The sequence below is a fragment of the Xenia sp. Carnegie-2017 genome, unplaced genomic scaffold, assembly GCF_021976095.1.
Source record: "Xenia sp. Carnegie-2017 unplaced genomic scaffold, XeniaSp_v1 HiC_scaffold_13, whole genome shotgun sequence".
In the NCBI taxonomy this organism is placed as follows: Eukaryota; Metazoa; Cnidaria; class Anthozoa; order Malacalcyonacea; family Xeniidae; genus Xenia; species Xenia sp. Carnegie-2017.
In genome coordinates, this window is record NW_025813436.1 from 4,498,324 (window position 1) to 4,512,072 (window position 13,749).

Consider the following 13,749-nt stretch of genomic DNA (forward strand, 5'->3'; position numbering starts at 1 on the left):
AACAGCGTAAAAACAATTCGAGCAAAGTGCCGCTTCCTAAGATCATGGTAGACGTCAGGACCCTCCCACACTTCAAGTAGACAGGGAAAAGATCTTATTTTAATTTATCGTTCGTTCGATGAATTTCATAAACTCTTTGATGCTTGCACGCAAGGCAAACTAAACACCGTTTTATGATTGTAAGTCGTTAGTCAAATATTTAACTGTGGATAAATTTCCTGACATTTTCATGTTGGCGTTATCTGTATAACAATACGCTTTTGCTCTTTTCTAGAAGTTAATGTTTTCTGCTAAAGGGGTCAAGAAGTAAGTTTGAAAATTTTCTCGACTTGGTTGACCGTATAGTCTTTCTCTTTGGATAGCCAAGGTTTGTTTCGAGATTTTTCATAAACCTCTATACTTTTTTCAACTCGCAGTTTTCAGTTTTTGCGTTGCGTCGTAAATATTGTTTTTAACATTGAACAGCAAGTTGAAATGCTTGCTAGATAATATAGCATGTATAGAATATATATGAGCTGAAGTGATGAACGGCAATTCTTGAACAGTTATAAAGAGAAAAAGCCATGTGTTTTTTCTTGTTTTCTGTATGATGAACTTCAGTTTTGATAAATGATACTTAACAAGTGCGTTTTAAGCCGCGCCATAAAGGATTTTTATTGCTCTATATAAAATAAAAACAATAAAACGCGTGTGCTGATTGGTCTTCAGCTGTGTTTACATCAGCCTGTGCAAACCGATCTGAGCTCAAACGATAAAATCAATCAATCAATCAATCAGTCAAAGAGAAATTACAAATCAATCATGAATACATTTTAGAGGAAAAATTGAAACGTTTGTTTTTTATTTATTTGTTTTGCTTTGCTTTTATTTGTTGTTTCATAAAAGAAATAAATGATGTTTTTCTGTGTTGGCACAAGCTTGTGCAAACTTCGGAGACGTTCGTTGAGATCAGGCTTCCACTGATCTGCTCTCGATTTTCATAAGCCTGTGCAAAAACGCATTAAACATCAAACATCTTTCATTTTTAATTAAAATATAATTATGATTACATTGGATTTATAAATCTTCCGTATATTTCATTATTCTTTTATTACACTGATGGATTTCATTTAAACCTTGAGGCCACTTATCCACCTTGGAACTGAATCTCACAATTTGAGCAGGTATGTTTGCAGAGAGTGTCGTCGATGCAAAAAAAAAACATTTATTCCAACAATTTGTGTTCTGTCATTAACATTACATAAGTAATGTTGAAAAGATAATTGATTATTTAAAGTTGTCCCAACAAGCTGACTCTCTAATTTCCGAATGCGGGAAGTCTTTATCTTGATCTTCGATTTCTGCGGCTCGCAGCTGTCGGATTTGTATAATATGAAGCTTCAGAATGTTAACAATTGACAAAAGCTCTTCGCTACATTAGAACGAAGTATATTTTTTACCGATGAAAGACAAGAAAGAAAAAATTATTAAAATGACAAAAAGCAACATGTTTTCGCCTACAAAAAATTACAAACTTATTATCCTTAGAAAACACTGTAATGAAATTAAGTTAGACACAACTTAAAATAAAAAACACGCGGAGCTTCGCCATGCAATACTCTGATAGTGTGTATTTCCGTTGCAACTGTTTTGTATATGACGTTACGGTCGTCAAATATGAAAACGGCATGCCGGGATTTCTTTCATTATTATTTGGCGTGGTCTATAAATTTTTAACAGCGCACAATTCATTCGTAATAAAAGCGATTCGTCCCGTTCGGCATCATACATCTAGTTTGTTAATTGCACAAACTATAATTGATTGATCATTCAATGATATCGGGCGGGCTAAACCATTTCTTTAATTTTTCTGAACACACTATCGCTAGCATCTTTGTAAATTGTTAAGTGTAGTTGGACTTTTTATGTTTATGATAGATGGAACGGAGTTCTTTCAAGTTTATGTGCTAAATTTATTTATTCGTGTGCTTTGTTCCATTTTCATTATTTCCTTTTCAAAACACGATCTTGATTGCTTGCACCGTGATCTGTACTATAAGGCAATACAGGTTTTCGTTCATAGTGTATTTGACTTTCTACAAATATCAGGTTGAACATGTACTTCAAATATTAATAACTTGTAGCCGTACTTCTGTATTACCGAAATCTGAATGATTTTTGTATGTAATAACTTTAGTATGAAGTGCGAAGTGGCTCATATATTGAGTTTTTTGTATGTTTATGACTTGAACTTGCCAGTTTTCAACAAACCGTTCTGTTTTGTTGTTCTCTTTGTTTCTTCTTTTTGTGGTTTCTTCTTTGGTTCTTTCTTTGTTGTGGCTCTTTTTCTGGCTCTTTTCTTCGTTTTTTTCTTCTGGCGGTTTTCTTTCTTCGTTGTGGCTTTTTCGTCTTTCTTTTCTTTCTTCTTGTTGTTTTCTTCGTTGTGGCTATTCTTCTTCGTTGTGGCTTTCTTTCTTCGTTGTGGCTCTGTTTGCTCTGGCTCTCTTTTTTATTGTTGGTCTCTTTCTTTGCTTTGTTTTTCCTTCTTTTTGTGACTTCCTTTCTTTGTTGAGGCTCTCTTTTTTCGTTTTATGGCTCTCTTTCTTCATTCTTGCTTGTTTTCGTCTTTATCTCTGCGTCTCTTGTTTGCCATGTGTACCGGCTTTTGTTTAACATTACAGAGTTTATTTAACCATGACGCGTGCGAACTATTCTCATATTGGTTGGCAGTTCTTTTTAACTGCCTGGGTACAATTTCATCCGAACAAGCCAGTTTTGCGATTGCTCACTCTAATGGGATTTTAATGAATGAATACTTGTGGGTTCTAAATATAAATAAAATTGGAATATATATAATTCTGTGTACGTATAAGTATATCCACATATATAGGTAGAATCAAAACAACTATGGATAATTTTAAAATATTGGCAATTGCTAGTTTGAGTTTCATGCTGATGCAAGTGATAAATGATTCCTTTGTTGCCTGGAGACTGCATTGGCATGAAACTTCGAGTAGGAACATTTTAATAATTAGAATTATTTTAATTAAAAATTAATGCTCAACTACGGTATGTACACAAAGGACTAAACATGCTGTATACACAGTAGGTCCATCTAATATTTATTTGAATTACATCCCACCGATTTTTCCCGAGTCAATTTGCGTCCCCCATCATTATGAACAGTCAGTAAAATTACAGCCTTTCTTCATTTGTTGAAAATGATTAGTTTAATGTCGTGCATAGTGCGTTTGATAATTTGCACTTGCGTTTCATCAATATACAGCCGTTTCTTTAATGACTTTTTGCTAGGATACCACCTTGTAAACAAGCTAACTCCAGGCGTGAAACATGATTTCACACTTTTTTAAGAGCTCGCGGCAATTGTCACTCGGCGTGATTCGCACCGATCAATTACGCATTTACAAAATTATGTTTGCGTATGCAAGCACATTTTGTTGCAAAACATGACATGATTGTTTTCGGCACATATTTTAAAATTCAAATGAGGCACACATAGCCGATTGTGTTGGATCGTTTTAGCAACATGTTTTTTGTCTTGCATCGCTTCTTTCTTCCAAAAACACGCCAAGAATTCAGCTCGTGACGAGACGTTTTAGTGAACAGGAAAGTTATTTTATTAAGTCAAGAAAGGTATAAATTACTACAATTATTCGTAGAGATATAGATGTATATAATGTCCGGTAATAAAATGCGCTCCGGCCTGAAGCTATTGCTAAGTTTTGAGAGCCAATCTCTGGGAAACATGCACTTTTGAGTGATTGAAGTCGGAGCAATGCCCAGTGAGAACGGGTTCGGACGTAAACAAACTCTGCCTTAACTAAGTGGAGTTTTTTTCTTTCCATCGTTCTATTTCTTTGTGTGCAAGTTCGGATTTCCTTTGACGTTTTAATTTGCATTTTACAGTTCAGTTATATCCCTTCTCGTCTACATAAATCTTTGAGGACAACGGAAATTAGTTTGTGCCTCAGCATAATTTGGCATTAACTAAGAAAAACAGTTGTGTTTTTCGATTTTCCCTATTCATTTTGCTGTACTCGTCATTTCGTCAGCACATCCCCTAGTTCATTTTAATTTGTCTTGGGCTGAAGCGAACTGTGTCCTCCGTTACCCTATACATGGTTTTCACTACTCGGGTAAGAGAACAAAAGGTTTTTATATTGTTTTATGCTTATACTTTTACACTAATCGCAAATTCTTTGGAATTGATGCCAATATACACACTGTATTTGCAAATTGTACCCAAGTGCACATTTTCTTTGGAATTTAAGCCGAGGTACACACTGGTCGAACGACCATGCAGCTAGCTTCTATTTCATCGACGTTGGGAAAGTAATAGCTAAATATAGGCAAAGATTGTTGGCTATAGTGTACTCCATTATGTAGATAGGAGTGTATAGCTCACAAAGTTTCGTTGATGAGCGATAAAACTCCGCGTCATCTATCTATTCTTGACTTGAAATTCAGCGATGTTGGTTGTCTGATACAAAAGAGTATTTTATCAGAGTTATTGTTGGCACCAGCCGGCGTGGGTGAGCAACATTATCTGGCAAATCTCAAGAAAACGGTTGCAAGTCAAGAATTGTCCGTTTATGTACCGATGAATGACATGCAACATTGACATTGACCATCGGTATTTTCGTGATTGTGTCGTCAAGCTAGTGGACCATTCTTTGTATTTTCCAAACATTTTTCTTTTATTATGCAGAATACTATTTAACATGGGAGGGCAGTTTTGGGCTTTTAAAATATTTGAACAGAAACAAGGCGTTTCATATCTTCAAAGAGGCACATTGTTTAGCTAAACAAATGAGAAGACATTAATGACCTTGGCGTGAAAGTTGCTGTCCTAGTTACGTAAATATTTGATCGTTAATTTTTGCTGCAAACCGGAGGCAAGGAGTTTGTAGTGCGATTGACACACTGATATTTTTTAAACACTGGCTGACACAACTTAGTGCTTGACTTAAAGCCAGGCGGCGGCCATATTGCACTATCCACTTTTCAGTTTGTTATATACGTTTTATATAACAAAGTGCTCTCTCGCATTCATTTGTCGTCATATGTTTTACTTTTGGGACATAAAAGAATTATGATGATGACAAGATTCATGTTCGCAAAATTTCATATGGAAATCTTCTTACGTTGTTTAAATATCATAATAAAAGATTTGGCATGATTTCGGCGCGATTAAGGGCAAGGTCTGAGCTCTTTAAAACTATTGCATCAGATCTCTTCAAAATTTTAAATCGTCGTAACCCTGAACGTGCTACACTTATTGCCTGTTGCCATCGCCTTTGTGTTGAATGAAAGCATCTGGAAATAAACTATCTGTAAATTTTATGAATCAGATCTTGTTTACGGTGGGAATTATGTATATTTTTTCGAGAATGCATTTGCGTTTGGTTGGTGTTAAATGTGTTATACGTTCCTCATCTCGACAGTCTATGCTAAAATGCTAATTGCAACTTATGAGAACACTGCCAAAACACGATTGCTTTTCTCCTTTTTAGAACTCTCTATGTAGCATTTTGTTTGACAACTTTCACCCCTAGATTCATACATCGAAAAGATGACTTGGGCTTTTTCGATTTCATCAAGAAGAATTGTTTTCCGTTTCGATAGATTTTCTAAACTACTGGTGACCGCATCAATTCATCAACGATCGACTGGCTTAAGTGGGCTTTCTGAAATGGGCATATTAGCAAATTAGTATATAAAACACACGCATTACCATTAAACAATGACGAAATTCGAAAGTTTTTGAATGAAAATTCGACTTGAGACTCATCAGATACTATCCAATATCCCTCATCATCAGGTAGCCGACTTGGAATAAACTTTTTGGCTAGTTTTTTTTATGGAGGCTTAAAATACTTTTGCTTCCAAAGAACTATTTCCGTTGACGTAAACCACGAAAGTTGCCCGATCAACATAAATGAACATTTTATGCAATTCGACAAAGAAACGGTATTTTTAAAAGTTCAAACAACACGGATAAGTCTATTGCAACTGTTCTCGTATATATAGGTAACTTTAGTCTTTTGCGTACCCTATAATCAAGTACGATTATCGAAATTCAAGTTTATGCACGTACGTTTTTATTGTCCTGTTTTGGCAAATTAATTAGTCGTTTTTGTACCGTTCAGAGAAATGGCTTGTTGAAAATACAACACAAGCTGATCTATATACCAAAACGGGCAATAATAGGTATATTTCTTTTTTTATTTCTTTAACGTTCATCGCGAACGGTCGCCCCGTATAATCGAGGCACTAAGTTTTATGCCAAAGCATCCTATAATGAACGTATACTAGCAGCCTATAAGTGCTATTTGAAAACTCATATAACAAAACGGGCAGCTGTGTTTTTGGTACGAAAGTGTGAAAGAAGGTAGAATGTTGCTTTTTGTTTGTTTTATGTTGCAGTTGATTCGAATTCTCGATTAGTTTCCATCAGAAATTGTTGGTCGCGTTCGCATTTTTATGAAGCATCTAGATCTCTACGTTTGTAACAAACGGTACCTAACATCTTGCATTATTATTTAGTGTTGCACATAGGATTATTTTCAATGACTTATAGACTGATTATACTTGAAGCATTTTCATCCCAGGATTGAACTCGGCCGTCTTTCATGCTTTCTTTACCGTCTTTATCAGAAATCCTTCTCTAAACTACATTGTATCGTATATTATCATTAGACTTCTTACGCCGTTTCTTCTAAAATTGAAAATTGTGTGTCGACTGCGCATACAAATTGGATAGCATACAGTCCCGAGAACGAATCGGAAGACGCATAACTGCTTTGTGCTAACGCGCAAAGGAGAAAATTGCTACACATGTTTCTACAGGCTAGAGTATGGGAGGGTGTATTGACCATGGGTATAATTTTACATTTAACTGCATTTTCTATAGTTGAAATGGTCAATAACGGCGTAAACAAAGGTGAAGAAAACAATATGAAAACGTCATCGAATGACTCAACGGAGAGAACGGCTCAGAACAGCTTTCGGAAACTCTTAAAGAACTTTGCATCGGAGACCAGCTTCGGTGGTATCTCGAAGGCGGCGCTATCCGAAGGTTTTATACGGAAGTTCCTTTGGTTCCTTATCTCCGCGACTTGCTACGGTTTCGCTATTTTCATGTGTATTTCGTTGGTTCAAACATACTTGGATAAACCGATCAGGACGTCAATAGACATTATTTACGAAAAGGTAACTTTTTAATCCTGAACTTTTCCTTTGATTAGATTGATGTTTCGATTTTCTCGTGATTCTTTCCTGACTATATTTCAACTGAACAATGAAAACTCTAGCGAATTTGCTATTGTCGTGATAGGGCCATCAATCCTACACTTGGGTTAGTTAGCCGTCACAAACTCACAGTTAATGACGCAGCCTGCATATCGAACTTTTCGCTGTATTTTTGGGAACATATTTTTTTTTCAAGCACTGTCTTTAGAACCATAGATTTTGAATTTACATAAACCGACAGACTAAATCTGCAGGCTGGCTACGGCATACTGGTCACGGTCACTGATCAAGGAATGGGCAGAGGCGCCATTTCGCCCTTCCACTTTGTGGTGTATATGTGATTTGATTACAGGATGTAGTTAGCCTTCTCATCATTCCTATTAGTCAGAAAATGCAATTGACTGGCTGCCATTAGGGTAATCACCTGCGTAATAAGATATGCACGGCACGAAATCTTTGGAACTAGTGTGTCTCAATATGAAGGTAGCTTTTGATGAATGTATAAATGCGTTATGCATGACAAAAAATTGAAAAAGAACTCATCTAAAACAGGGCTGCAGGCGTGTCTCAATACTTCAGAAATCGATAGTTTTTATCAATAGCAGTTTTCAAACTTTAATCCGCCGAGTATGATCACGTGTATCGTGGTATGATAGTGTGTGTAAGTCGAGGGCAAACATGCTTTTCAGGGGGAGTTATGAAGCGCAAGACTTATGAGCCACCAGTCATCTCAGTCATAGGTTGTAAGCATCTATGAAGTCATACAACGCCATCTTACGATTTCACGGCTTCACCCCCGACCAAAGAGCACCCCTGTGGTACATTTAGTTACAAAGCACGTGACCAGAAGCTCTACGTGAAAGGTTGTTTGGATTGTCTTCTCTTGCAGAGAGTAGCGTTTCCCTCGGTGACATTTTGCAATCTAAACCAATTTCGTAAAATGAAGCTTAAAAACTCTCTCTCAAACATTTATGCAATCATTGGAAACTACTCGAATTCAAAATCCAACGGCTCGAGTTTGGAAAATTCGTTGGAGGATCAAAGGAAAGCGGCAAAAAAGGATTTCAATGCCGATTTTCCTGGAAGCAGTATGGACAACATTCCTGACAACGATTTAGACATCGATGACAGAATCTTATTGCAACAAGTGGTTTCGATTGAAGCGTCCAATTATGAGGAAAAGGAACTCAAGTCCGTCGGACATCAGTTTTCCAAAATGATCTTGAGTTGTTCCTGGAAAGGAATTAATTGCAAATCTGGGTAAGCAAGTTTTACGAATAATATAAGGAAGTAGTTGATAAAGAGTGGAAAAGTTGATAATTTTGCGAGGGAGGAGGTTGATTCATGATTCATATGCGCATGTTATAATCCTTAGTAATTCAAAAGAACTCGCGAAATAAAATTATAATTAATTCATTGAGCAAGCTAAGTTCTTATTGCTCGCGGGGCATGAATGATATAAAGGATCATGAATGATATATAGGATCATGAATGTTATAGAATCATGACTTGTGTTGAGCGCATACTTTCATCTCATAGATAAGTTAACGTACTTGTGTTGTCCCTGGTTTTACGTGAAACACATGTGAAATGCACGTGAAATACATGTAAAATACATGATCTTTGCGTTGAACCATTTAGTGTGCTAAGTAAGTATTGGGTAGAGATCTGGAATTGGAGATACGGTAATTGTTTCACATTCAACCCCGGAGCTGATCTCAATGGGAGTTCACTCGCTGTTTTTCGTACGACGAAGCCTGGACCGAGCTATGGTATGTTTACCACACACTTCACATGTGATATCGTAAACTTTTCCTTGACCAAGCTATATGGTATATTTTTCACGGATAATTACACATATTTGACATGTAACATCTTGAATTTTTCCATGACCGAGCAATATGGTATGTTTTCCACGGATAATTACGCATATTTGACATGTGACAACTTAAATTTTTCATCACAAGAAAACATGGCCATAGAATAGAGCAATGACTCAGCTATAATCGTTTTGAGCAACTAATAAGATTAATTGAGTTGTTGATGCATTACATAACTTATTTAATTATGGTATCTTTCTTAAGTATTAAGCAACTTCCATCTCGTCTCTTTCATCGCCAACTCACTTTAGACATTGTAGAATGTTTATAAAAAGACAACTCATTTTTAGTGCCTTTTTCATTAGATGTCATGACCACTGTTCAAGCAAATTACCTAGAATCCAAATTACTAAATACCTGACTTCGCCGAAATTCTTTAGTTGCAAGTGAGGCAAGCCGCCATCTTGAATGGTGGCAAAACAGACGATATTGACGACTGATATCGGCTTTTCCTGTGTTGATATACAGTTGCAGCGTTGATTTCTAAAATGTTTGATAGGATTGTTTTTCTAATTAAGTTGAACTTTCGCTTAACTTAATTTTATTTTGATTTTTGCTTTTTTCCACCTTTCAAAATGGCGTCCTTGCCTCAACTCCGACACGGTAGTTATACATCTTGGGGATAGGGTTCTAAATCATTGGTTCAAGCCAACCCACAATTATTAATTTGAAGCAAAGTTGACAGTTTGTCATTCATTCAAAGGTCTCTCTGTCGACTTAAACATCGAACAAAACGATTATGTGTCCGAGTTGACGGATGAAGCGGGAGTTGTCGTCATTGTGCACAATCCACGACAGTTTCCGTTTCCTTACGATGAAGGCATCACGGTGCCTCCTGGGTTTTCATCTTCCATCGCCGTTCGAAAGGTATACTTTTTACTTTGTTGTAATGTAGAGTAAAATAGTCATTATAATGCCAGTTGGACGATTCCACCTTTCACGATGAGATAATTTGCAAGATGTTGCTTGTGTATAAGATTGCTAGCTCATTTGCCTGGACCACGTAGTAATAATATGAAAAAAAATTTTATGTTTGACGGAGCTGTCCTATGGAACTCTTTTCCCACCGACTTGAGAGAGTGTAAAACACGTTTCTCTTTCCAAGAAAAAAGTCGCTACTCATCGGTTGTAAATATTGTATTATATTTAAAATATCTCATCTTCTAGTTTTGCATGTCAATCTTTTATTGTTATATTTAGTATATATATCATTACATAGCTATATTTCAGTTACATATTGCACTTATGGTGACACGTGTGATATCTGTATTTTATATTTTACACGCCTATCGTGGAAACCAGCTTTTGCTGACGATACCCAGCGTGGGTAAATAAAGTTATCTACGTATATGCATAAAAGGAACGCGAGCAGAAGACACAAATAATAAAGTACTTCACTGGTATTGTTGTCGAATGCTGTTTTACGACTCACTTCCATTACCTGCAATTTTAAACTCTTTTTCAGGAAATGATCAGACGAGTCGATCCTTTCCAAAACAACAGCTGTTATCCTAACACCAAGTTGTCCAAAGATAATGTATTTAAGAATCATTTAAATGGGGCTGGCGATAAATACTCGGTCAAGGTAAGTGATTGGGTTAGTGAATGATTTGAGCCAGAGAGGTCGCGTGTTTGTATTACGTGACTCCCGAGAAGAGTATATTGCTATGGTTCGCGAAACGTCTTTCACCTGGTCGGTACTAATGATGTAATAATGGTACGAGTATTGGAAAATCTTTGTCAAATCTTAATCATTGTCATGCTCCCCAAAGGCTGATTCAAACTTCGAAAAATTGTTAGTTGATATTTTTTCATACAATCCAATTTAATTGTTTAACGAGAGGACATTCATATTTAAGAAATAAGAGATGCTCAATGTGTTTGCACATGCTAATACATACCAAGGAGACCTCAGGGAGAACTCGAGAGCAGATCAGTACAAGCCCGAGACCGAAGGTCGAGGGTTGCACCTGCTAGAGTGAGTTGAGATTTGTTTTGCACGAGATGATGCAAACACAGCTATAGACCAAAAGCGCCGGCGTTTTATAGTTTGTATTTTATAAACATGAGTATTTTCCCTAACACGAACTATCGAGCTGGCTACGGCACAACGTTTTTTGAGTTGCTCGTTTTTCCTTAGGCCTGTATGGAGTCTTGCCTTGCAACAGCACAATTTCGGAAGTGCTCGTGTTCGGACGCCAAATATTCGGGTTACGTGAAACGAATATGCAAAGCATCTGATGAACGTACGTACGGAAGTTGAATCTTTACTCTTGATGATTGAGTTTGTTTTCATCATTATTATTTACTACTGTTAATTTTATTGATATTTTGTTATTTATTCTTCAATTTTTACACCATTTTTTTGTTTTTAATTCAATCCATTTAACTTACCTGACTTAATGTCGAGGTGACTTACTTGTTTTTCTCTGTGTTTAGTTCAATGTGCGAACAACGTGACAACTTCTTACAAAAATAGTCTTCTGGATTGTGACAAAAGGTGCCCACAGCCTTGTGTGTAAGTGGCTTATCATTATTATCGTGGAATATTTTCATTAATAACAGGGGGATTGGTAAAATGTAAATGCCATTGTATAAGTTTTTTGCCAAACACTCTCCCCATAAATAGACTTAGTCATCGATTGGAGAACCATCTACCCGTTTTTCATGTTAATATCACAGTGTTTACAAATAGAATAATACTGAATTGTTGAATTGCTCGATGAGTCGAGCGAGATCTTTGCTACTGTCAATTGAAACTTTCGTTTCATTTAAGTTTGCTGCTTTTTTGTAGACACGAAGGATATCGATATACGATTCGAACGTCAAGTCTAACTTCTAAAGAAAAAGTTTGTTTTCTTATTTCATGTTACTCAGAAGCGTTAAATATTATACTCCTTTCTATCATCAAGCCTTGTCGACAAATCTGCGTTTTTCACAAAGTTGAAAAAAATTTTTATTTTGTCAGAATATTTTCTTTTTTTTTGTACTTTTTTTGAAAACCAGATTTCCATTCGCACCATCAAACAATAATATTATTTTGGGATTTATGTCTTTCGTTGGCTGAATCTAAGCATGGGTTTTCTCTAGGGGTTTTTGAAGCTTTTAAAAGCTGTGGGTGTTCCACGATCAATAGTTGAATTAGTTATGAAACTGTTTGATATTAAATATTTTCATGTAGTTTTATTCACAGCATCGTGCCTAAGTTAAAGGTCTGTTCATCAATTAGAAATAATTTGTATTTGTACATGTACAATAATTTGTAAAAGTTCAGGAAATTTCAGTTCAGGAAGTTCATAAAAATCCAAATTTGTGAGTCAGTGTACTTCCTATAGTCGGTGTGACCATGTATGCAATTTTTTTACCAGATTAGGTCAGATGAGATCAAACATTCCTCCCTGTTATAGGCGGTAGGAGTTTACTAAACCAAATCTAGTAAAAAATAGTTTGTTTTTATGGCCACATGCACTTCCCCCACATTCCACAAATCGTGGCTGCTCGGACAGCTAGACACTCGTGGCTTCCCAAGCCCTTGGTTTCGATCATAGAAATACAAGATATTTTTATATGTGTCATTTGTTATATCTTTGGATTTATAAAATCATCTTTTTCACAGGAAGCAAAAATGGCCAAAGACTTTCCTCTTCAAAAAGGACCGGACTTCAACCTCGAGTAAGCTATTGTTGAATTTCACTTTGTAGATCATCAAGCCTTTGAGATGTGTCGTGCAAGCTGTACGCGCTCTTTTACCGTATGGCAAACGAACACAGAACTGAAATTTTCTGTTAATTTTTACAGCGACAATTTCCTACGAGTGAAAGTGTTCTATGACGAATTGAATTTACAAACGATCACACAGTCTACCTACTATGATGTGAGAATGACTTGAATGTGTTCTTTTTTCATCGTTTTTTTTCATGAGGGAAGCTTTTACAGTGTGTGTGGGGAGGGAGAAGTGCTAATGCATGGACTACTGACGCAATATAGGGAATATACAGTTGGTCTACTTCGCTGAGCTACTGGATGATGTATATTTAATTAGACTACTGATTGTCATTAGCCATTTCATCATTCCTATTGGTCAAAAAAAGCAATTGGCTGGCTGCCACTAATGCATTGATTCATGCTGATGTAAACGAGAAAATTGTACAGTACCAATGTATTATTATAGCTTCAGACGTTGCTGGCCGATATTGGCGGCCAGCTGGGTCTTTGGATTGGTATTTCAGTCATAGCAGTCGCAGAATTTGGTGAACTACTGTTCTCTCTTTGCCTTGTCGCAGGCAGGAAATCACACGACAAGAAGAAAACAAAATCCACGGAATTGGAGTTGCACACGTAAAGATTTCTTCGTGAATTGCTCTGCTCGTTTTCTGATTATTTCGAGACTTCATTTGCATCGCCTTGTATTTACTTGTTTTGTATTTATGTAGGCCTTGATCGTGACGAAAAAGTAAAGGGCCTGAGAACGAGGTAGAACCCTGAAAACAATGACTTTTTTGGGAGAGCGTCGTAAGTTTTCTTTTAATGTGAATAATTGTTGTACATAATACAATCGAAAGTATGAAAATATGAAATTTTAGCGAAGGGAATGGTAGCCAGAGTTGATGAAATAGGC

The 13,749-nt window shown here is 36.4% G+C and overlaps 1 protein-coding gene across 2 annotated transcripts; it reads left to right on the forward strand.

The window, feature by feature from the left end:
• Positions 1-3,450: 3,450 nt before the first annotated feature.
• LOC124451023 (acid-sensing ion channel 4-B-like) lies at positions 3,451-13,723 on the forward strand. 2 transcript variants are annotated; one of them, XM_047001660.1, is made up of 14 exons: positions 3,451-3,633; positions 6,427-6,518; positions 6,914-7,212; positions 8,141-8,511; positions 8,893-9,023; positions 9,835-9,998; positions 10,597-10,716; positions 11,272-11,377; positions 11,571-11,649; positions 11,926-11,980; positions 12,748-12,803; positions 12,930-13,005; positions 13,303-13,469; positions 13,565-13,723. In XM_047001660.1, exons 3-14 carry the CDS (start codon positions 6,919-6,921, stop codon positions 13,569-13,571), a joined length of 1,626 nt encoding a protein of 541 aa, XP_046857616.1. In that variant the 5' UTR covers positions 3,451-3,633; positions 6,427-6,518; positions 6,914-6,918; the 3' UTR covers positions 13,572-13,723. The 2 variants fall into 2 exon arrangements, with proteins under 2 accessions (XP_046857616.1, XP_046857620.1); XM_047001664.1 differs by lacking the exon at positions 6,427-6,518.
• The last annotated feature ends 26 nt before the right edge of the window (positions 13,724-13,749 follow it).

Bases quoted from the DNA above. Each gene is read 5' to 3' on its own strand.
- LOC124451023 (XM_047001660.1), top strand. From the start codon at position 6,919: ATGGTCAATAACGGCGTAAACAAAGGTGAAGAAAACAATATGAAAACG. The intron at 9,999-10,596 runs GTATACTTTTTA...ACTCTTTTTCAG, and splicing joins CTTCCATCGCCGTTCGAAAG to GAAATGATCAGACGAGTCGA. The intron at 10,717-11,271 runs GTAAGTGATTGG...GTTTTTCCTTAG, and splicing joins GCGATAAATACTCGGTCAAG to GCCTGTATGGAGTCTTGCCT.